Below are 25,188 nucleotides of genomic sequence, written 5' to 3' on the forward strand. Positions count from 1 at the left end.
GAAAACCAGATTACACGCAAAATTATGAAACGCGAAATATCGATTAGGTTTCTGTAAATAGGTACATAAAATATTGATAGCACAATTTTTCCTTTTAGTTAATTTCATTTTAATTGGAGTACTTAGAACTGGGAATACGAAATGTCAAATAGCGTTAGGTAAAATTCATTTTATTGTAATATTTACAGAAGTTATTTAATGTATATTCGATATTTTATGAACCAACACTTTGGGTATTATTGTTAGTTTTTATTTTTTTAACTGCGTTTAAAAACAACTATATGTGCTTATTTTCACACATATAATATTACTCTACTATATACTCAAACATAATGGCGATAATCTACAAGGTAGCACATAATACATCTACGGTTTTAATTATCGCTAGCTTTATCAATGACAATTTATGTTATCCAGTTCTCGGTTGTAGCAACATATACACACACAAAATACATACTATTATACATACGCAGAATATCGTGAATTGGTCTATACTTCAAGAACGTGCAAAAATTGACTAATTTGTCATAATTTTAATTTATCTACAAAATCTGCAAAGTAATTTACTTGACCAAACGAGACTGGATTTTTTCCCGGTATTATTTATCGTATTGTTTGGTTATAACGAAGAAGATGTTACGATCAGAGCTTCTTATTTTGATCTAAAAACTAAAAAAACCGATCATTTCTCAAGACACGCGTAACCTGTGAGAACTAGAAATCTACAATTGACTGCCTACGATACAATGCAATAATTTATCGCTTATAAAGAAACGACGAAAACTAACGGAATAAACATTATTTAACAATGACATTTTCAGATTTGAAAAATCGTTTACTCGTTGTACAGACATATCGTTTGATCGATACGTTCGATAGCATTATAAAATTTCTTTGTTCTGTCTGTGTGTTTGTACGTGGAATTAAAAGCAACTGCTTATTCCAATTCATTGTACTTTGGAATATTCCTATCTCCAATTTCCTAGCTGGAAACAAAACTCGTCTGTCATTGGAAAATGTCACATAATTAACGGGTGGGTGAAATATGTACAGAGTTATTGCGTAATGCATAACACCGAGGCATGTGCACCGCACACTTGCAATGTTTTCTTTACGTCCTTCTTCCCCTTTTTCTTTTCCTACGAATCGCTGAATTATTTCAGTAAGTAATTTCAAAGTTGTGGGTTCCATAAAACGACAAGGAAATTTGAAACAGGCTGTGTAAACTTGGGAATTTCAAATAAATCTCTGTTTAGCTTTCGTTTCGTAACTGCGTTCGTAAAAATATAAACTCGCTGTCCAATCGCTATTGTCTCATTAATTTATTCATACCGTATACGTTACACACCGTGTACATTAATTTCTATATTTTAGTAATAATAATACGCGATCAAAGTGTTGGGACTTACTAGCGTACGTACGGCAGACTTTTCAACGTGTATTGGCTTCTCGTAGCGTTCCGATAAAAGCAACCTTGACGGATAATTGCGCTTAATTGCTGGGGAATTATAAGAACACCGCGTGGACGAACGAGCATCGAATTCTAATGGATCGGCGGAAAGTAAAGCGATTTAAACGTCAGATAACAACCGACCAAGCTACGGTTTCTTTCGGAATATTATTTAGCTTTTTCGTTTTTGCGATTTAACTTGTTGATTAGTCGCTAAAGAGACGGACACCTAATGTTATGTTTTGTTACACGTGTAGCACGTTATCGTTATGTGTCACGTTTGAACTAGTATCAGTATTTAATTGTTGCTATTAATAACGTTCGGTATAATGCGACGAAAATTGTAAATGGAAGTCGCCAAGTACTGGCTGATTATACAAAAGAAATTGCAGAAACTAGATTGTTTATCACAAAGAATGATATATGATTAATGACTCCACTTATCTATATGTTTTAATGTATGCCCCAATGTAAGAATAAAATATAGGATATAAGTTATGCTCAAATATATGAAATCTACAATAAGCACATTGCAAATTAGTGCCATTTCCATGTACACAATGCTCCTTTTACTTTCCATATTCACATTTAGTATTCTATACTGTGTTATTTCATTTTTTATAATAATTAATAATTAATAGCATCAAATTAGACAATAACGATTACTTGGTAATCTGTACAATGTGTTTGTACATCTTTGCTAGAAAATTAATCGAGTTTTATAAAATAAATATGTGACTAACTAAACTAATTTTATACAAAATATACTTTTGAGTGTAAGGTAGAGATTTGAAATTTTCTGAAGCCAAAACACGTTCCATTTACTTTCCATTTTCATATTTGGTATTCTATACTGCGTAATTTCATTTTTTATAACAATTAATAGCATCAAATTAAACGATAACGATTACCTGGTAATTTGTACAATATGTTTGTACATCTTTGCTAGAAAATTAATCGAGTTTTATAAAATAAGTATGTGACTAACTAAACTAATTTCATACAAAATATACTTTTGAGTATAAAGAAGAGATTTGAAATTTTCTGAAGCCAAAACACGTTCCATTTACTTTCCATTTTCATATTTGGTATTCTATACCGCGTAATTTCATTTTTTATAATAATTAATAGCATCAAATTAAACGATAATGATTACCTGGTAATTTGTACAATATGTTTGTACATCTTTGCTAGAAAATTAATCGAGTTTTATAAAATAAATATGTGACTAACTAAACTAATTTCATATAAAATATACTTTTGAGTGTAAAGAAGAGATTTGAAATTTTCTGAAGCCAAAACACGTTCCATCCAGATTATATTCCATCTCTACTTCGTTGCCAATTTTCTACAGAGCCACCTAGTATATTTGCATAAACATCTCCGGTCTAATCGTTAACAACCGTTCGAACAACCAAACTTTTATATCATGGAGAATATTAACTAACCGGTTTAAAATTCATACGCTTCTCGATGTCTGTTTTTCTTTTTTGCTATCGTTGAGGAGAAAGATATATAATCTCATACAATTCACCGGCATGATATAAGACTAGGGTAAAGGATATTCGACGACTACCGGAGAGCATAAATGAATCGTGAGGAAAGATTCGTTGAACTCGAAGAACAAATTGTACTCTAAAATACGGCAGCACTGTAATAATCCTTTGGGTAATAAGTAGAAACCCGGGCTGAACAGTGGTTACACGCAGTTTGTAAATTGTTTGCCAGACTTTTCTATAGCGAAACTTCGCCGTATAAATAATTCCTGTGGGAGATACGACACGCCTCGTCGTCACAGTATCCACCCTGTTCTTACCTCTTCGCGACAACACATTTGAAATTTTATTTCACATTTAATTCTCAACAAAATGCAACAAATACAAAACATTCTCAGCATCGTTTCTCGTATGATCATTGTAATAATCTCATTTGCGTTATACCTGAGCAATTTCGACCAATATTACCATGTACATTTTACAAGGAAGCAAAGTTAAAATTTTGTTAAATCTTTCTATTCGATCCCTCGGTGATACGAAGAGATTGATGATACGAGATTATTTGGATAATAAAAATAATATAAACTGAAATAAGAAATTGATAATTAAATGGAAGGAATTAAAAGATGGAATTGGAATAGTAGAAATAGTAGAAGGAACAGTGGAATTTAGAAAACATTAAAAGAATAGAATTATTCTCAACGATACTAAAGTTACAAAGTACAAAATACACGCAGAATTACGATACATTACGCGTCATACATTGTTAGAAATTTTTCTGATTGTTCTGAAATTTAAACAGAAAATAAGGAAAGGAAGAATAAGAAAACGTCTGGATAGAGAAATAACATAGCTATAGTTCTTTCGAATAGACAATAGGTGAGCAAGTTTCCCCTCAAACCACCGATATAAGCAATTGAAAATAAATATAAGAAAGACATAGAACAGGAAGCAGCGATCTAAGGGAGGTTATCGCTAAAGTTTTACATACATGCGATGGTCTTTCTTCGTTGATACACGCACATCATGGTAAATTGCATACGCTAACATGTACTTTCATTGAAATTGTCCTCTTGCCTGGCAATAGCCGATGAAACATCACTTTATATCGAAATGAGTATATCGAGGAATTTTATTGTCGTGTCGGCATTAAAAAGTTTCGATTGCAGATTCTTGCACTGTCCAGTCCACTAATCTATCACATCGAGTTATCGTTGTTAGACGATAGTTTGCTGCTTTCTTTTCTCTATCGCTTACCAAAGCAATATTTCAATTAAGGCTAAAACGTTCAATTTCGTCTTCGTATGAAAATTAGATTTCCTACTTTGCATTTCGCTCTATTTTATTATATATCCGTCGTATAATAATAATAATAATCAAAAGCCGTACTAGTCGACTGTATCTTGTAATAATTTCTTCATTTTACTATCAGAATACGTAAGCAATATACAACGCAGATACTCAGATCAAAATCATTGACTCTGAAGAAACTTCGAAGCGAGGGACGAATAACATTCCGAATCAGACGATTTCCGATACATGAAAATCCACTGTTGGTCGGCGACGTTGGTCCCAGATAATCCATGCGACGCCATTACATGAAGTTCATTAAGCGGTCGCTGCATAATTAAACTGGCGGGCTGCTACCAAAACACACGCACGTGTCGACACACACGCGAAAAGGCCGAGTATCCAGTGCTATCATTAAAATCGGCCACGAAGTAAACGTTTCAGACGGTAAATATTTAAGTCGACCGCTAAGGGCTCGGTAATGAGAGTCGAGATGGATCGATACATGGCCACGTACGCGTACAAGAGGACGAATACGCGCGTTCATCGGTTGCTGACACACTTGATAAATATTACCCATCGGCTGAAATTGCTTTCAAATTTCGTCCTTCTTTTGATATGCCTTTACGCGATTGTGTTGGCTCGTCAATACCATCTAATGACAAAATCCGCGATTACTTAGTTGTCAAACCAATAATTCCCTGGCGAGTAATTCTAACCGGTCGCTTCCTTTTTAACATATTTTCATGATGAGATTTCCTAAAAGGCAAAAGGTGAAAGGTGCAGGTCCTGTGTAAATTTCTGAGATCATCATCTTTCGATTGAACTTTCAGCAGTTGGAAACGATTATGATATCGATTTCGCTTCTTAAATTATGTTTTTGTGAAACTTTTAGTTTAGATTGATGTTATTTTTGTAATTCTATAATATATTCGCCCTAAAGGGAAGGAAAAGTCGTAGAATTTTACGATTGAAATACGATTATGTTATATATTTTGTTAACAGTAGTCCACTTCTTTTTTATCGTACAACTGTTTACTGGCAATGATTGATGATATTACGTTAGATTTGAATATTGAGTTTTACAAAAATATTGATAAGGAATCGTATGTTGTAGAAATTTCTGCAGATTGATAATTTTTTATTGAATGTTTAACGTACGGTAACTGCGTTTATTATGTTATTACAAAAGCAAGGTAATAAGAACCACTTGAATTACCACTTAATCAGTGGGATTTCATGGCTTTTTCTACGATTACTCGATAAATACCGATATTGTGCGTATCATGACGCGGAAACATTTGGACAAACAGAAGGATCACGATTTTTGCCGGCTGTGTTTTCGAATGTTTTTTCGGCTCTGATCGCCAGTTGCAACGTCGAGTTTATCAAGCCCGCATACAATTTCACGAGTATACGTCACATTTTTGGCGTTATCTGTCGCGCAAACACAGACAGGAATCACGAAAGGAAAAAATAAAAGAACGTAACGCGGTGTACAGAGATCGCAGAGTCCGTTCAAGTTCAAGCATAATTAATTAACATCACGGCAGAAACGCAAACACGATAGAATTAGACTCGGACAAAAGATTAAACGGTGAAATTTTAAGAATCGAATTTGTCGTGTTATACACGTGTTAAGATTCGAACGGAATTTAAAACGCACAGGTAAATTTTTCAAAGTTGCATTTGAATAACGAATACTTCATAATATTTATTGCGCTTAAGATAAACTTGAAAGCAGCTTTTGCATATTTTTTAAAGAACGCGAATTTTTAGTGCTTTAAAATTGCTTTGAAAGAAACTTTTCTATATATTTTAAGATATCGCAACAATTTGTTACTTTTCCTAGCGATCATCCTAGCTTCACTCACCGCTGTATAACAATTTTATTCGGCAATCACCTTGACTGAAACAAAGAATGACCTCTTTAATTTTGGCACATAAAATAAACTTAATTTCAATAAAAATAATAAATTAGTCGAAAGAAGTGGTTATTTCAGGTCGTTGCTTTTTATTTTCATTACAAACAAAATTTCTCCAAGTATGATCTTGATTAATCAGTTTATTTTAAATCCATCCAGCCGGTCGACTAAAGCAAACGAAATCAAACAAAAGATTCACAACTGATCGGAATTCCCTTTATCGCTTTTATTTTTAAATCATTTCATTTCAAATCAAACTTTCCTTTGTCTGCCTGCCAAATGAATTCGTGAGAAGATGAATTTGACATTCTTTTTTACCCAAGCCATAGTCTACGAAGAAACTTCTTGCAGGGTAATGAAAAATTTATTACTCCGTGACGCTTTCACTTGGGAAACTACAAGATGAAAATCGTTTGCTCGCCGTACACCGTCGAAAGAGCTTTTGAAAAGACATTACACTTCCGCTGCAATATGTTGTTCCTCTGATATGCAAAGTGGAACTCTTTAGCTGGCCATACAGAACGTTTCTGTGATCGAAATACATATAAGCACGCGACTGATTCTGTGTCATTAGGTGTTTCCTCCTCTTCATGGGGAGTTTCTCCTGTTAGATTCTTGCACACGTTATAGTAAACGTAAAATCCAATGAATGCTAATAACTAGAAATAATTAGAGAAATGGTACCTGGATAGAAAATTAGTTTACTTATTAAATATTATAATGGATATTTTTATATACATACTTACAGTGGTGTACAAAACAAATTTTAAGTAATACGAAGAAACAGCATAACTTTACAAAATAAGATTGTGATTGACAGATGACAGAACAAGCAGCAGATATAATGCTCCAAAATAAACAACTCGTTACCACATAGTTTTCTTCTGTTCGCCATTGTAAGTGTAATAGAACACGCTTTACAAATCAAAATATCTCATTTCCTAAAAAATAGAAACTTTGTAAGTAATACGAAGAAACAGCATAATTTTACAAAATAAGATTGTGATTGACAGATGACAGAACAAGCAGTAGGTATAATGCTCCAAAATAAACAACTTGTTACCAACATAGCTTTCTTCTGTTCGCCATTGTAAGCGTAATGGAACATGCTTTACTAGTAAAAATATCTAATTTCCTAAAAAATAGAAACTTTGTAAGAAAAGTCCAACTTTCACCAATCAGATAATTTTATTACACGGAATATTTAATGTTCGAGTTACTTCACGCTATGTGCTATCTTTAACGGTACCGTACAATCCTGTTCGACTTATTGGAAAGCATCGTTAATAATTCCTTTGTGTGCTATCATCACCTTCGTCTATCAATCTATTTAGAATTGTGTCTAAAAAATCGTACGCTGACGTAGCTATGTTCGCCATGTTTAATTTACGGGAAAATCATTTCGATAATAACGTAGCACCACTCGATGAGGATACTCGTGTAGACAACCATCTTTCATTAGTTATAAAAGGGTTAGGTAGATCGAAAGCCGAGCGAACAATTACGATAATGGTATTTTTCCTCGCGTCGTCCTAAGCGGTGACACAAACGAACCAACGCTTGTGATAACAAGGCGTCATCATCGTCGCGTTCCGCCATTGTTCGTATTTATAGCGGACCCGATAAGTCCGATGATATATCGATGCAAATCGATTCGCAAGCAATATATGTACGCTGACTGAGAAACGAAGGAAAACGAAAGGGAAGCCGTGACGATTGCTGGTGACATTTTTATCGTTGTACGAGAGAGTGTTATCGGTCGCCTCTTCCATTCTCTTCCGATACCCTCACGCTTTTTTATCGTTTGCAAGTTGCTACTTTATTCTCTTCTTTATACCTCTCTAATTACTTTTGTATTCATCTATTTTTATTATCTATGAATGGTACGAATGGTAATAAATATAGGAAAGATAAGAAGTTTCGTTTAGATCGGTTGACATATTTTCCTACCAATTTTCACTCCTTTCCAATTGCTTCTAATTTTTCATGAACAAGATTCGTCACGATTACCTTGACATTCCGTTCATTCCAAATTCGAGAATGGAGCATCGAACACCACGAATCGAGTAATTTACCAATCGGTCTGAATCGAAACATTGCAGGTCTCTTCGTTGGTAGATTCCTCATCCTGGAACATAAAGGATACAAGGACCTAAATCGTGAATATTAGTTCTAATTGCTGATTCAAAAAGGAAACAGATAATCATCTTGTATTTCCTTCGTTTCCATCTCCTCCCCGCTTGACTTATACTTGTTCCTTTTTCCATTCAATTTATTCCTTCTTTTCTCTATTACACATTGCTATTTCTCACCCCTCTCTCTATCTCTCTCTCTTTTGCTTTTACTATCCGTTCTTCTTTCACTGCCATCTTTTTTTTTCATCTTCCCTACTCCTTTCCATCTTCTTCTCCCTCTTTTTTCTCTTCTTTTCCGCTGTATCCCCCAGCAATCTTCTCTTCTCACGCTGCTGTTCCGTTCGCAGTTTCCCCTCTCCGAATCATTATTATACATAGCAACGATCTTTATACATACTTAATAATCTTCTCGTCTCTTCTTACACCCCGTGCACAATTTCTCTGCAAATAATTATTGCACATATTAGGCCATACTCGATCGAGAAAATGTCACATGTTGGCCGTGGATAATCGGAAAAACGAGCAATTCACGAACCTAACCGCGATGAGAATTCCCTCTTTTTTTCCCCTCCACACCGCGAGTTTTTGCACCCTCAGAGATAAATGTCGCACGATCACGGTGACGTCGGCCAGGACGAAAATTAATTTCTTCTCGATAGAATCTTAACGACGACGGGACCCCCGCGGTACGCAACTTACGTATGAGCCGTTTTATCGGCATTTTACAATCGGTTCCAGTGTTTGCCTGGAATTTTTCGAGATAGAGAAAGAGAGGTTAACCGGGGCTGTTTGCACGATTTATCGAGACGATCATCGTTAGACGACCGCTCGAGGTCTCCTCCGAACGAGTTTTTCCTCTTATCGGTAGCCCGATCCGCATAAAAGATCGTTCTTAAAACCAGGCTGATAATGGTTCTCGAGCAAATATTTAAGTTTCCTGGAATTTTCTTCTGCACGGTTCACCAGCGGAACTTGGCGGGCGTTCGCGCTTAATAGCCATCCTCTGTTTGCTCGGAACGTCGTGCGCACTGAATTACACCCTGATATCCGCTCGGACATATTTAAAAACAGGTATTTAAAAAGCAGTTAGAGTGGTACACTATGAATATTTAGAGGCAATCGTATTCAACATGTAACGCGATGTCGCGTCGCTTGAAATTTATTCTTTGCTCGCAATCTTTATAGCTCGTGGACTGAGTTATAAGCGATATTCGATTTTCGCTCTTTCACCGGCCTTTCTTCTTTATAGGAATTTTTATTATTGATATTCTAGTTGAGACATACACCGACAGTCGGAAGACGAAAGATAACAGAACCTACCAACCGATTTACACCACACAAAATAGAACACAATTGAAACGTTGTTGCGTGTTATCCACTGTCCACGACACAATCTCATGTATCAAATTTGCTGCTTGGCTCTAGGCAGCCAGTTGTAAATATGTCGTAAAATAGGAAAAAAAAGAGATATTCTAGTTAATATCTTCGTAGGATGGCAGTGTTGAATCGGTGAACTAATAAACTTTGTTTTCATACTCTGTAGTTCGTAGGGTTTGTTTTGTAAAATATATTGTATTCAAAAATTCTTCTTTTAATATGCAAGGACAGTTTGAAGGTTTGAAAGGTTGAATCGGCCGAAAGAAAAAGAAGCGCAATGGAAGACACTTTTCTCGGCGTTGACGTAAACAGATTGCCCCAACTGTCGGCGACAAACAGATCGCCACGATTTATAGGTTGATTCAGGTGCGCTCAGCTTCACCTTGACTCATTATTCCAAATCGCGTTCGAGTTCTTTCCTCGCTCGTTAATCGAATTTGCAACCCGCTTCACGATTATTTGTCACGATGAGTAACTGTTAACGCGCGAGATACTTTGTTACCAGAAATACAATGTTTGCAGTTGATGTTAAAATGCTTTTATACATACAACATAGCATAAATGAAAAATCGTTAGGTTTAGCAAACTTGATCTGACAGAGGATTTATTAATCCTGTTGCATAATTTGCATCATTTTAGCCTCGGACGTGCCTCTGTTGCTATTTATCGCAACTACGACAAGAGTGAACTATTATCAACTGTTCCGCACGGTGTAACAGTAAACGGAAATTTTCCTTAAAACATTTTAACTCTTTGCACTCGTACGTCGAGTGTGACTCGACGTCGGTTTTTATCTCAGGAGCTCCTTTGTCGCTTTTACGCTTAACAATTACAAAATACGACAATAGTGTGAATAAAACTGGTATTTAAGTGGATTTCTTTCTTCCTTTATTTATTTAAAGTTATTTTTTAGTTAAAGTAAAAGATTTTGCTCGTTGAAACAACACCTAGAACAAGTAATAAAAATTCGAGTATCGCAGCAAGGTTGAAAAAGAACAAGTATAAATGTTGAAGTTCAACTATCGCGAATTATAAGCGCAGAGAAAATTATAATATATGACAGGGAAAAACATTTTGACTTGTTCAATTCCTTGTTTATGAAAATATCTATGGTAACCAAAAAATGTACTAAAAATCTGAGAGAAATGATAAATAATTGTTTAAAGAACAACGCGAAAGTGTTAGGAGACAATAAGCTCGTAATTGGCTAACTGTAAAAAGAAAATGAGTAAAAATAGCGAGTTTCAAAGTTTCTCAAATTTCTAACGTGAAACCATCCGTAAATCGCTGTTGCAGGTGAGAAGCCGCATAAATGCGTGGTATGTGGCAAGGCGTTCTCCCAGAGCAGCAATCTGATCACGCACATGCGTAAGCACACGGGCTACAAACCGTTCCAGTGTGGTCTCTGCGACAAGGCGTTCCAGAGGAAGGTGGATCTGCGACGACATCGAGAAGGACAGCATCCAGCCGCCCCGGCGCTCGATTATCGCTCCCTTCAACTACCCTCGCAGCCCGCCAACGTTAAACACTCTCCACCTTTACAACCTGCGCCCGGTTATCACATGATACCTGTCCCCGGTAATAGTTGAGATTCTTTCACGATCTTGTCACGAACACCGTCTGCCTGTCATTTCCTTCTTCTTGCTCTTTGTCCCCGCGTGAATGCTGAAGAGGCACAGTTGAAGAGAGAGAAGAGGATCGTTGGAAAGCGATTGTGGTGAATTTGAAATAGATTTGCAGATAAATACTATACATAGCAAAATGAGAGATAAGCAAGAGATGGATATGCGGATCCAAATTGGAAGATAATGGATGGATAGGATGATATAGTATGTGTGTAGGGTGTTGAGAGGTTTGTTGGTAGAATGAAGATAAAAGATAAGAAAAAGAGCGTGTATTATTAGTATCAAATAGATATGAAATCTATTCCCTGTTTCGGTAACTGCGGTAGATTTGAAGTTCAAGTATTCTTTAGGTTGCTGTAGCTACACCTGATGTTGCTATAGCTACACCTTGCTCAGATTTTAACAATCCTCGGAAAAATTCAAATCGAAGGAAACATTGTAATATTAGAAATCGACTGCAAAATTTAGCTACTCTTTTTTACGATTGCTATGTCGCAAATAAAAGAACCATATTTTAACAAATTTCATAATTTCCAGTACAACCGACGATCATACGTTGTACAGAAGAAAACTATCTTTTTTCCAAACGACTCGAATCACACGTTTCCACATCTTTGGAATATTACAATTTTTCTCAACACCCTCTATTCACGCTCGTGTGCAAAACACGGAAATATCAAAAGATCACAAGAACAAACGAGGAAGAATGCTCGATCATACGATGCACGGTAGTTCGATAGAGATTCAAAGCGGACAAAAGTACGTCCATCGTGATCGATGAATCACGCATTCCACAAACAGTCGCTTATATTTCGGACGCAACAAATTTGCATTTTCTATCATCAAAGGAAGATTCGAACTGCGTAACGAACGTATTAGATATAGGCAGACACCTGTTCCAAGTGGCTGGCTCTGTTAATAACCGGTACTTGTATACCTGCGAGCTGTTCAACAATGAAAAAACGCCTTAGGGGAGGCACGCTTTTGCATATTTCTCGAGCTAAACTAGCGGTCCTCGGCGAGTGTTACGAGATCGACCATTGTTTTAAGGTAGGGAACCTTCAGCCGTCCATTATTGCTGTACTTTCGGTATGTAACGTACATGTATATATATAAATATACATCTTATATAGATATATATTGACAAAAATTATATGTTATATATATATATATATATGTGTGTGTGTATAATTTTATATATATATATATATGTATATATATACACGCATTCAAGCAAGCAGATACGTGTGTATACATATGTACACGTATATACGTGCGTGTAACGTACAAAAATACGTGTTTAGGAAAAGTTAAAGATATTATAGAGGATTATGGAATACTTTAGTTAAAAAAAGAAAAAAAGTATTGATTTTCATTTTATCATATATTTGCATGTGTGTACACATATATCGGCGCGTATAAATCCGTATAATACTATATCCGAGCCAGCGTTACCAATTGCACGTGCAGGGTTTTCAAATACTTAGTTGTATGCTCATTTACATTTAGAAGCGATTTTACTAATCACTCTTAATCGCTCGAGTGGCAATGCGTCGAGTGAAATATAATTCCATGGATCTTCGTATTTCGTATAAAAAATATAAAAACCATTTGTTAGCGTTGTAAGAAAAATGTATAAACGATCTTGTAACATATCTGATCCTTAGAAAACCACGTTTTTTTTTTTCTTTAAAGATTATTAAGATGAATATAAAATGAATTCGTTCGACGATCAAATCTGTGGGACGAGAAATAATTGAATTTGTATCTTGTAAAACTTGTTATGCTATCGTCATCTCTGAAAGTGACGACAATAACGAAGATACAGAATAAAGCGTAGGTAATCGTAATTAAATTGCCACTCGAGAGATTGGAAAGTAAGAAGTTCTCTCGAAGTGTGTTTTTATATAATAATTAAATATCGATCGAGTATCGATTAAATGTACAGTCGTGCCGCAATAATCACCATGCTGCCCGGTATTTTTCATATTTTTTACTATTTCTACCTCCTGCAATCAGACTCACGAGTGGACAGAAGGTCTATTTCAAAGGAACGTGTCTTATTTAAATTATTCGTTTTTATTAATAACGCTATTTCATCGTACCTTTTAGTTTAGGAATTTTTGATCGCAAATACGAAGATGAATTATTATTAAAAATAAGCGGATCTTTTCTTAATGCTTGACAATTGTTCGCGCGATATTTTTAAAATATGTACGAAATTTATATCTAGAGTTGTAAAAAATATGCATGGATAATATTAATTTTATGTTTAGGTAGAAATCTTATCTTTTGTTAGCTTGTAAAATTCCTTTTTCGGAAAGTATAGAAATTATAAAATGAATTATATTTTCCAAAACCAAAGAAATGTTCATTCATCTCGTGCAATTAATATTAGTTTTATTTAGATTCTCACGGAGAAATTAAATGGCAAAATCTCAAGTGCTTTTTATTTGCGATAAAAATTTCTGGTCAAATACTGAGACTCCATTGGTGCCATCGGCAGCAAGAAATAGATTTTTGTCCGAGAAAATGAACAAAAAGACGCACACTTTTAAGCTCACCTTAAATTCAATCTAGTTGAAGGAGAAATGTCATAAATCGGAAACTTGTGTCCTTTTATCAGCAATTTCTCAAGCTTAGAGCCACTTGTTAAAGAAATTATTAATTAAGCGCTGTTCTTCGATACGTTCCGCCCTTCAAATTGAACTAATTGCACAAAAGTAATTGCGAAAGGAAAAAATTCGGGGACGATGTATTGTAAATAATTTTATGTTCTCGTCGAATTAGGAGAGAAACGAGGCAGAAAGGAAAAAAGAAGGACTAAACGATTTCATTAGAAATTCGATGTCTGGCAAAGAATCATAGCGGCTAGAGGACCAAAGATATATTATAAGTCGGACCTAGTCGAATGGTATTGTTCGGGTAGAGATGAAAATTCAGTGAAAATGTAAATCGCCACGCCCGAAAATTCACCAAAGACTTTGGTCCTTTTTTGCGTACGTACGAATTGTATTATATCTACTATTAAGATTAATCGATCGTCCAATTGAGAGCGAAAACTTGTGAAAGCGAGATATCACCGTAAGAACTTGATATTTTTTCAATGTCTCTAATTAGAATCGTCGAAATAATTGTTAAACCGTGCGATCGCGTCTTATGGTTATGACCGTAATTATCGAATTTTAATACGTCGACGAACAAAGAGTTGTATTCGATGGAATAATCGATGTTAACCCTGGAACTATCGTAATTAATTCGTTTTCACGACCCGTGGATCTTTAAGATCTGCCTTCTTGGAAAATATCACAGCCACTGATTTTCCACGATTCTTCGACGAAGTAATCGTAATAACTCTGTAAATTTCTTTCGAACGTTTGATTATGACAAAATGATGACCTAAGGGTTAACGATTAGTGAAATTTAGATAAGGAGGAAAGGCCGATAGATCGATAAGTAGATTTAATCGTATGAGAGTGTGAGAGGCGTGCGATTGTCGAGCGTATTCGCGAGGGACTTGTATTAATCGGTAAAACCAAAAAATATGTTCATAATTGGTATAAAAATGGTATCAATTGAATAAATTGTTTTTCTTACAAAATACATATATATGTACATTTTTTTTTTCTTTGTGATATAGGAAGACGACTTTCGTTTGATTAGAAATCAACGTTACGATCGCAACATAGTGAAATGTTAGAACGTAGCAGTTTGCGAGAATTTGTACAAAGAAGAGAATAGCAAAATTCTCTGCCTTGTCAGTTTTAATTATTCCACGGTATAATTTACAAAATTACCATAAATGACGATTAACATAGTCAAACCGTGACGTTACTGTACTGATTTTTCTATACCTCTTCAACGAAGAAATAGCAGAGAGGAAAAGTAACTGATTGTAAATTTAGCAGAATTTCTAAATTGTCATAAGTAAATATTAACATAGTGAAACTGCAACATTTCTACGCCAATCGTTATTTTACAGTGTTTAGAAACTGAAAACACCTGATCGTCAATGAAAAGTGACTCATCGTCGATGAATAAGTAACTGAACAAGTGAAAAGCTGGAAATGCTTTTGAACCTACCATAAAAGTAACTAAAACGAGAAATAAAATTTATCACGCGAAGCACGTTTCCTAAATGAAAAATGACCGCATAAATAAATAATCGCGTTTTATTTGGAAGAGTCGCAGCTAACGCTTCTTCATGAGAGGTCCTCGAAAGGTATCATCAATAATTTCTTCCATTCTCGCTGCTGGTCACGTGAGGCGAATAATCGTGTAAGAGTGTAGGTTCCATGGCGTTTCGCTTATCTTTGTTATAACAGTTAACGTAGTTCACTGCGACACGTCGCAATATAAATAACGAGTCGGTAAACAATAGCGTTTTTCTACAGCCATTCGCGTCACGCTATGCGGATGGCGAGCTTCATGCTTCTACGATACAATTACAATTCGCGTTGTTTCATAATCTTAATATTTTTATTAGGTGATCCCGTAACTTGTGGTCTGTAAATATATAACGTGGTTTTTATAAGACATTTTTTTATAACAAAGGCCAGACGGAATAGCGTAAGAGGGAATGAGAAGGTAAGTAAGAAAGGAGAGACGAGCAAAGTAAAATAAAATTAGAGAAAGAGATGGCGTAAAATTGCTGATGGATCTCAAATGAGAAGGTATAAGAAGCGCTGATCTATCGTCGAATAACACAGTGGTAAAGATAATTATAAAAGTAACTTAATCAGGATTCGATAAATAAAATGTAAAGAATTATAGAGTGTTACTTACTATAATAGAATCCCTGTTATAGATACGACTCTAATGTTTAATTAAGAAGAAGAAAAGGTGTCCATTAAAGAAGAAGAAGGAGTCACGTTAAGAAAAGAAAATTCTTTTTTGTTGAAGTAACTACTTCAAGAAAAACTCTACATCTTTATTTATGTATATCCGTGACCTGGAGGCCCGGAGACCTATGCAGAAAATAGGATATAGTGAAACAAAAATATTCTAAATAAGAAGAGGTGCATATTATTGTGCTCTTGATATACATTATGTTTTGGGCTACAAGGTCTAGGAGCAAAAGAACTAATAAATAGATTTCTATTTATGTTCCTTGTAGCTTTTAGCTAAAGGTAATGTCTTTTTGCTATAAATATATGAACGTGCTCCCTATCAATTCTATTGCATTGTAACATTAAGAGAGTAAGGATCTGGATGAGCATAATCTTATACATTATACTTATACTTATACCTTTATTTATTTCAATATATTTTTCTATTATAAGTTCATCCACTCGTCCTTTTATCAGTCAACCTCAACGCTTTTGTTCATCATCAACGATAGATCGAAATGGACACCGTAAATAATAATACAATGAAGAGAAACTGCGTCAATCTATGAACGAATACACAGAAAAAATACACACATTACGAATAAGCGTTTCTCGAATGGAACAATTTTAATAACATATTTTCAAGTATCTCGTGTGGAATACGTATCCGACAGGATCTAACCTCAAAATTTCTGAAGTGAAACGATTGAAAGACGATGGTTCGAAATTGAAACGTTTCTGGTGGAAACTTTAGAAGCCTGCGAGCGAAGCAGGTGAGAAAAAGGTAGGTAAAAAAAGAAGCACGAAGCCAGGATCGACGATGTAATAGATTATCGACGATTATCCTTCGCCTTAGGGGCGTATTATCAACGGCGGATGCTTCCTTGCAAGGATATGCGATGAAAGCGCGATAGAAAAAAAGATAAATTACCACAGATATCGTGTTCTTCCTTTATCTTAGCCGACGTTGGTCCACAGATTCTTGTCAGAACGTTTTATCAATCTGACACGGCAAACAATCACCTACCAGAACGTTTCAATAAAATCTGCAGATCGTACGAGCAATCTTTTGAACTATCGATCGACCGAAGAGTAAGAACTGACGCGTTCACGAATTTTCACATCTCTCAGCCGCTGTATATAGTTCAGAAAGTAATTGTCAGCTCAACTGGAAAATTTCCGGCGATCGACGTCTCGCAAGCTATCATTTGGCACAAAATTTGGCTTCAAAAGCGTGGGACCAGAAACGGCTGAAAAATCACCTCGCTTTTATCTCGCTATTTATTCCAACTAAATTTTCAGATAAAACACAATGGACAAGTAATTGAAATACGTCAATGTACGCGAGGAGTTGAGAGGAACTTAATTGTTGAGGTTGACTGATAGAGGAACAAGTGAATGAATTTGTAATAGAAAAATATATTGAAATAAGCATAGATACATAGTGTATGCTGATCCAGATCCTCACTCTTACAATGTTACAATACAATAGAAGAAGCTATGTTAGGGAGCACGTTCATATATTTCTAGCAAAGGACATTAGCAAGAAGTTAGCCTTGGTGTGTAGCTCTGGCTGGAGGCTACAAGAAACAGCAATAGAAATCTACTTATAGCTCTTTTGTTTCTAGACCTTGTAACCCAATACATAATTCATATTTAAGGGCACAATAATATGCACCTCTCTTTATTTTGAATTTTTTTCACTACATTCTATTCTCTTTGAAACAGGTCATGGATATACAAAAGAGAAGGTATAGAGTTTTTCTTGAAGTAATTATTTCAACATTAATATTTAGAAAATTTGTGTTTTTCTTCCTATTGATTATTAATTAATTATTAGTCGAAATTACGATTAATTGTAATTAATTAGAGAAGTTTTGGAATTCAATTAAGCGTACAGAGTTTAGAAAGAGCCTTAGAACGTTCTTCCTATAGTTTCTACTACTATTTCTCATTCTCGCACATACGTTAAAACAAGTGCAACCGTGAAAATCAGTTTTGCCTGTGAATTCCGTTCTATTCTCCGTTCGTTTCTGCTGCGTTCGCCTAAGCAACAGGAGCATCGTACAGTGCTACAGATTGCTTCCGTTGCAATGAACGTACGCGAAATTAAATATTCATACGCTTGGAATTTCGCTACGACTGGCTAACAAGATTTACGATTCGACATGGTCATGTTCGCCCGAACTATGCGTATCGCGCCACTAAATTAACGACCAGAAGTTTCTTTATCATCGTAGACGTATTAACATAAAGGGTCACGTGTTCGTCTCGTACGCACGAGCAAGTTGCGAGAATACGCGGCTACGCTTTTCCAATTATTTTCCTGTTCGTCGATCCACGTCACGACCCACGTCAGCTGCAATCTCTCGACCTGCTTGCGAATCTACGCTTGTACGTAGAACGAACGAGCGGAAAGCTTGCCGAATACAGTCAAATATTTTTCTCTGCTACGGTCTATAACGTTTGTTTCGTACGACAAAATTTTATTCTATATCTTCCACTTATTTTCTTCGCGTAGGGTCATTCTCTACCCAGTTGTACTACGATCGTTTCCATCCACTATAAATACGTTCAATGATACAATATAAATTTCTTAGATGTTTGTGAAGAAATAATGACTTTGCTATTCTGATGAAATATCGTATAAGTCCGTGTGATACGATTGTTTAACTTGTCGCTGCTGGTAGCAGCCGGCAATTAACCTTCAAAGGTAGCTGCAACTTTAAATAAGATAATTTAGAAAAGGGAGAAATAATTATTATCACGTTACGTACCTGGTTGACGTTTAATTGAATAAATCGCCGATATAAATTAATAGAAGCAACAAAATATGAAATAATTGAAATCGATCGTAATCGAGCGTGGGTATAGGTTAGGTTATGCATCGGGTAGGCAAAGCGATAAACACGCTACTGAGACTGCAGTCATCTAGCGAGAGCACGACTTTTCGCTGAAAATCGAGAAACGTTAACAGGAACGTAGAACGTACAAGCAGGTACCAGCGGCTGTTAGTGCGACAAGGAGCACGATATTGCGCGACAAGGACGGATATACTTCTCTCTCCAATCCTACGGAATGTTCATCGATCACAGCCTTTTCTGCGAAAGATTTAGACGATTTTGGGACCGTGGAACAAAGACTGGACACCGAACGAATTTCCTAAACAATTTTCAATGTGAATTTCTGTTCAATCGATGGGTAATTAACGATTATCGCATCGGGTATCGAGACCAAGACGTTAATGCTGAACGTCTGCAAGAATAAATTCATTCAAATGTAATAATACAGGTTTCATCAGGCTGTGCGCTTTAAATTACGTCGTGAATTAATTAATATAACATAAATTGTACGTGAGTTCGTTGCATAGATTCACGTTCAGTACATTTGCATAGGAAAGTTCGTAAATTAATCCTCTTAATTCGCTTCTTTTCTTTTCACTTTTGTAATTCACTTGTTTGCCCGATTTATGAACCTTGAGGCACTAGCGTCACGTAGCGGTGAAAAGGTACAACCAATTTCTATATCTGTCTATTGTAGCACAATGGTGCGTTCCTTGTCTGCGAGACTGCTGCTATCTATCGGATCCGGCTGGAACTTCGAGAAAGGAACAGGAACATAGAATGTGCGAGGAGGTATCTCAACTGCTGTTGGACAAGGAGAGCAACATTGTGCGACGAGGATAGACATGCGTGACGTCACAGACAAGGGCAGCTATATTGTGCGACAAGGACAGACATACGTCTCTCTCTAATTCATTGAATTTTCATTAATTGCTCCGTTTCTGCGACAAATTCCCGCACTTTTGGAATCGTAGAATATAGAGGGGATTCCTGACAACATTCTGGCATCGCTTTTGACCGGAATTTGCAACTAATTATTCAGTTTTTAACAATTATCCACGGCATCCCCTCGTCAGCCAGGGGCGACGCCGTGAATTTTCGAATAATTTTCGCCACTCGTAATTAATTTACGGACTTTTACGCACGAAGAACTTAGCGTACGATCTAACGAAGCTTCCGCAATTCCTTAGAGAGCGAATTAATGCCGCAAAAGTTTGATATTTATGGAAAATCGCAGATTCGTACCACGGTAGCCGCGACACTTGCTACGATAATTGTTGATAACTAATTAATTAAAGGGAAATTCCGGTCGAAATTGGTGTGTGAATTTTGCCAGAAGTTCTATCTTTGTCGTACGAACCTGAACGTTCATGAATTTTACCAGGGAAAAGCGTAATTAACGAATAATCGTGAAATTAAAAGGAGAAGTACGTTTGTCCTTGTCGCACAATATAGCTTTCCTTGTCTGTGACGTCACGTATATCTGTCCTTTTCGCACAGTAGTGCGCTCCTTGTCTAACAGAAGTTGGGATACCTCCTCGCACATTCTATGCTCCTGTTACTTTCTCGCAGTTCCAGCCGGATCCAATAGATGGCAACGTGGATTGTAGACAAAGAACACACACCACTGTGCGACAACGGACAGATATGAAAATTAGTTGTACCTTTTCACAGCTACGTGGCGATAGTGTTTCGAGATCTATAAATCGATCAAATTTTTATTTCGATGAAAGGTAATTAATAGAATTAAGTTGTGGATTTGTGTACTGCGCATCCCTCTAATTGGGGTCCTAACTTTCTTCTTAATGTAAGAAAGGAGCTCGATATTGTACGAGAAGGACAAATACAACTCTCGTTTCATAGAACGTATAGATAAGCATGGCACTAGCCAGGCTAATCGTAATTTATTCCTCATATGATTAGTTTACTATTAATTCATGCGTTTAAGTAACATTCACGTGTTTTCACTACAGATCGACGAAAATAACCTAATATTTATGAATGAAAGTGTACATATGACAACCAGGTTATGTAGAGAAATATGTTTAAGCGATTGGTGCCTGTGTTATTTAATGACAGTTAATTGTATTAATTCAGATAATCTTCATTAAGACATCGATAAGGTATGGAAATATCTCTCTGGATGTTCTTGTAAAAAGAAATAGCTAATCGATCCATGTAGAATAATATTCTCATTTGATTTACATTTACATTATTTAATAACACCTAATTTTAACTGATTTAGATAAGCTTTGGTAAGATTTTGATAAGCTATGTCTTTCTCTGGACTTTGTTGTGAAAAGAAATATTTAATTGACTCGTATAAAGGAATATTCTCAGTTAATTTAAATACACTTTATGTCATAACAATTAATTAATTAATCGATATAAGCTGTATTAAGTCTTCAATAAGGTATGGTGGTATTCCAATTGATTTAAATCTTTTACTCGGTATTACACTTGACTGATTGATTTAAATAAGCTTCATTAATAGTTCAATAAGGCATGGAACTATTTCTCTAGATGTTCTCGTGAAAAGAAATACTTAATCACGCCATGTAAAGGCATAAGACCCATAGAAGCATAAAGGCACGATGAACTGAGAGCGTGGAGTAGAAGTCGGAGATTAACGACGCGAAGGAAAAGCCGTGTTTCCAAATGACTGCGTTGCAACGGGGATTTACTACATTTGCTGCATCTATAATTATAGGTAATAAAGTCAGAGACGTGGAAACCAGAGCAGCATCGGACTGTTGCACGAAAATATTCGTTATCGAGGCGGCTGCAAAAATTGCTTCCAGAAACTCGTGGCTGCGCCTCTTTCCGAGTATAAACCTACCGATTTCTCGCACCATTTTAATACCAACGCTTCCTAATAGGAGAGCTCGCGTTATTATCGAAAGTCAAACTTTCTCGTGCGTCTCTTTACTTGTTTCGTTGAATAGAAGCTATATAACAGGGAATTCCTAATTGAACTAAAAATTAAAATTTTCCGCGTGATCAATTAGCGTAAAATGAAAGTCTGTGGCTCTTCCATCTGATCCTGATTATTGCTTCTTCTTATCTTTGCTAAATATAGTTTATGCTCGTGCAAACTAATGCAATTAGCTTCACTCTTTGAACGACTCACTTCTTGAGGATGACATGTAAATAATAACAACCTCTAGGGTGAATTGAAGAAATGGTGTTCGTGAAAAATCAGAATTTAATTGTATTATTTATATAAAATTATCTTCTGATAATACGGGATATCTAGGTTATTTATAAACCACGGTATCGAACGAGATAATAATAGAAAGATAATAATCTATTAGTTATAACCACTATTAGTATAACCATTGTTAGACATAAATATCCAACGATCTGTTTTCCTAATTTATCTCACTGTCGCAAAGATCTCTCAATGGAGGAATAAAAATTATTGTAAAATAGGAAAAGAGAGGAGAATTCAAAACATCAAAATTTCCGATTATATCCATTCATTGGTCTCGAATGGCATAGCTCATGATTATTCGAGCGGTGCTAGAAAATGTCACGAACATATGGGGAACGATTATTTAGAAGGAACGACACGATGAAAGAAGTCAGCTTATTTTTTATTCACCATCCCCACAGGGACAATTCTCTGTCGATATTTATCGAACATGTTTCTTACGACGTAGAAAAAGTCACGATTAAAATTATTGTTCTTAGAAAAGGAATTCCCTGACGGGGAAGCAGATAAATGTTTTTGCAAGGGTCTCCACGGGAACCCGCGCGACCGTGTAAAATTTTTATTTTAATCGTTTGTTTGTAGATAATTCCAACATCGAGGAACACCGTCATCGCGTGGCTTTTATTTATTAATTATTTATTAATTATTCCACCGGGTGCATCTTGTCTAATTGACGAGATAATTATTCATACCGGTTAAATTGTGTGAAATTATGAAATTATGCGAAACGTGATCATTTTTACGCAATTATTAAGAACTTTTTATTCGTAATAGTTTCAGAAAATACGATGTATATAGGATCATTTAGTATATATAATCTTTGCATATTTTCCGATCTAATCACTTTTTCCTTTCTTTTAAAAGGTATCTTAATTTTGGGACGAACCTTCGTTTAATGTATAGTTAATTACAGCTTTTTCATATTATTTTTTCCAAGACAGAAAATTTCTTAATGGAAAAATTGAGTCGGACTAAAGATGGACCAAGATTTCGTATTATTATTTAATTTAAAAATATCCAGGAGCAAAAAATATAGAAAGGTAATATACCATACACAATATTAATCTCATGTCATCTTTTTCTTTTATCATAATTGTTTCCTCTGAGGTCAATCCATCCGCAAGGTTTTGCGATGAAAGCGTGTCGCGCTCGTGCAAACGATTAATTCTATTCCCAGTGGTATGAAACTTGCGGTGAGCTCCATTATTACGGCAAACATAGTATTTTCCACGGTGGAAAATCCCTTAGGAGGTATTTTTCACGGAACTATGTAGGTACCAGAAACATTAATAATTCAGAGAAAGCCATCGTCGACTGCAACATTTTTAACTAGGCTTTTAAAACACTACTCGTATCTCGATATTTTTCACGTTCATATTTTTCTATAAAAATTTGATAAAACTTGTCTCAGAAATTATATAATTCTATACTTACGAATAATTCAATAAATTCAATAATTAGATCTATTTAAATTGCATCGAGACTGCGAATAGAAATCTTGTATGCAAATTACTATGAGTAGGTGGTCTTCTCATTTCGTATTCGATCGTTCGAAGAATATCAAACAAATCATTAGTAAAATATTCGATATCGTTAGCCTAGCGATATTTCGGTGAATCGACCAAATTTCACTTTTCAGAGAACCTTAATTTCCATAAAAGGAAATTCTGAAGCTTGACATCGATTTCAAGGTGCATTTCTCAAAGATGGGACTTCGGAAACCCCTGAATATGCCTGTCTAATGAAATGTAACAGAAATCTACACAATATTAGGGTGAAAATCATGAGGCTAACGTGGTTGTTTTGTTATGCTAATATAACGTGGCTTGACATCGTGTTTCAATTGATTTTTCTTCGCGGGTAACGTACAATAGTATAAATAGTTTCTCCAATGTGGAATTATCTTCTATTTCCTTGAATTTCAACCATTACAAACCATTTTTAGTAATCCTCTATCGATATTTTGAGAAACCATTGTTTACATTTATATTATTACTTACTTACAGACTGAGGATATTATCGAATAATAAGATCAATATCAAACAATGATTATTTCGATTATTATCCACTGCATGCCATTCTATACAGCGTAGCAAATTGGAAAAGCACTTTACTAGAAAATTCGTGGAAAGCATCGAGCTAGGATTGAAAATCAATGCGCTGGTTTATAGCTCACTCCAATTTCGGTGCGTCTTCTTCAAGGAATCCAACGATCTTTGTAATAACCACGGAGTCTGTTCTCGCGAAATTCGTGGTTTTCCCTGTCTTGACCATACTAGGACTATGCTCGAACTTATCTTGGTACCATAACCGAGGTTTATGCGCCTCCGTTACCTCGCCAGTTCCCGTATTCGTGATACTTGCTCGCTGACTGCGCTTCATAACAGAGACGATGCGTTTTACTATTATTGGTTCTATTTTTTTTGCTTTTCCTCTCTTCTTTTTTAAATTATCCAATTCTAAGAACAATTAAAAAATAGTCCCGTTATCGTTAACACATCAATATTCGTTACAGCAATACTTATGTACAATTTGATCTCGATGTAATCTCTATGTGGATATTTATTGGAAATTAATTTAGACAGCTTTTAAAATCGACAGTTTTTAACAGAGTAGATAGAGAAAGATGAGAAAATGAATACAGCGTTTTTCAACTTTTAGCTAAAATGTTGAAATATGTAAGCGTATCTTCGTATTCTTTCCTTGTATTATCTTTGCAATCACAGTAAGAATTCTATGTATGTATATGTATATTGATTTAGAAGAGTTACAAATGACATTAATTCTTCTAAGATTCGAACAACGAATTTATTTACAAGCTATCAAACTCTGATGACTGTGATTCGGTTAACACAAAGTAAATAAATAAATTAAAATACACTTTAGAAATAGAAATAATACTTGCTGCTTTGTTGAATATGTTCTCAATAAAACGAACAAATGAGATTCGTCGTTCACTAAGCAAAAAGTGTAGTCTTACACTACATATTTCTCTGGAAGGAAT

General features: G+C 35.5%; 1 protein-coding gene and 3 long non-coding RNA genes across 8 annotated transcripts in view; 2 read left to right on the plus strand and 2 right to left on the minus strand.

The window, feature by feature from the left end:
* Positions 1–14,905, plus strand: part of LOC100643781 (zinc finger protein 628) — a 76,272-nt gene extending 61,367 nt beyond the window's left edge. For all 3 annotated transcript variants that reach the window (XM_048412216.1, XM_048412217.1, XM_003400463.4), the window contains one exon: positions 10,970–14,905. In XM_048412216.1, coding sequence (XP_048268173.1) covers positions 10,970–11,262 — 293 coding nt within the window. In that variant the 3' untranslated portion in view covers positions 11,263–14,905. The remainder of the gene's footprint in view (positions 1–10,969) is intronic.
* Positions 6,282–10,322, minus strand: LOC125386347. The gene is made up of 3 exons (XR_007226400.1): positions 8,172–10,322; positions 6,908–7,102; positions 6,282–6,820 (listed from the first exon to the last, which is right to left on the minus strand). It is a non-coding gene; the product is annotated as an uncharacterized LOC125386347 (long non-coding RNA).
* Positions 14,906–17,530: 2,625 nt separating the features above from the next.
* LOC125386346 lies at positions 17,531–19,593 on the minus strand. The gene is made up of 2 exons (XR_007226399.1): positions 18,905–19,593; positions 17,531–18,850 (listed from the first exon to the last, which is right to left on the minus strand). It is a non-coding gene; the product is annotated as an uncharacterized LOC125386346 (long non-coding RNA).
* Positions 19,594–20,568: 975 nt separating this feature from the next.
* On the plus strand, positions 20,569–24,230 carry LOC100642503. 3 transcript variants are annotated; one of them, XR_007226401.1, is made up of 6 exons: positions 20,569–20,703; positions 20,944–21,093; positions 21,216–21,383; positions 21,494–21,680; positions 23,049–24,044; positions 24,191–24,230. It is a non-coding gene; the product is annotated as an uncharacterized LOC100642503 (long non-coding RNA). The 3 variants fall into 3 exon arrangements; XR_007226402.1 differs by having other exon boundaries at positions 23,049–23,454; positions 23,824–24,230; XR_007226403.1 differs by having other exon boundaries at positions 23,049–23,224; positions 23,292–24,230.
* The last annotated feature ends 958 nt before the right edge of the window (positions 24,231–25,188 follow it).

This window comes from Bombus terrestris, chromosome 14 (assembly GCF_910591885.1).
Source record: "Bombus terrestris chromosome 14, iyBomTerr1.2, whole genome shotgun sequence".
Taxonomy (NCBI): Eukaryota; Metazoa; Arthropoda; class Insecta; order Hymenoptera; family Apidae; genus Bombus; species Bombus terrestris.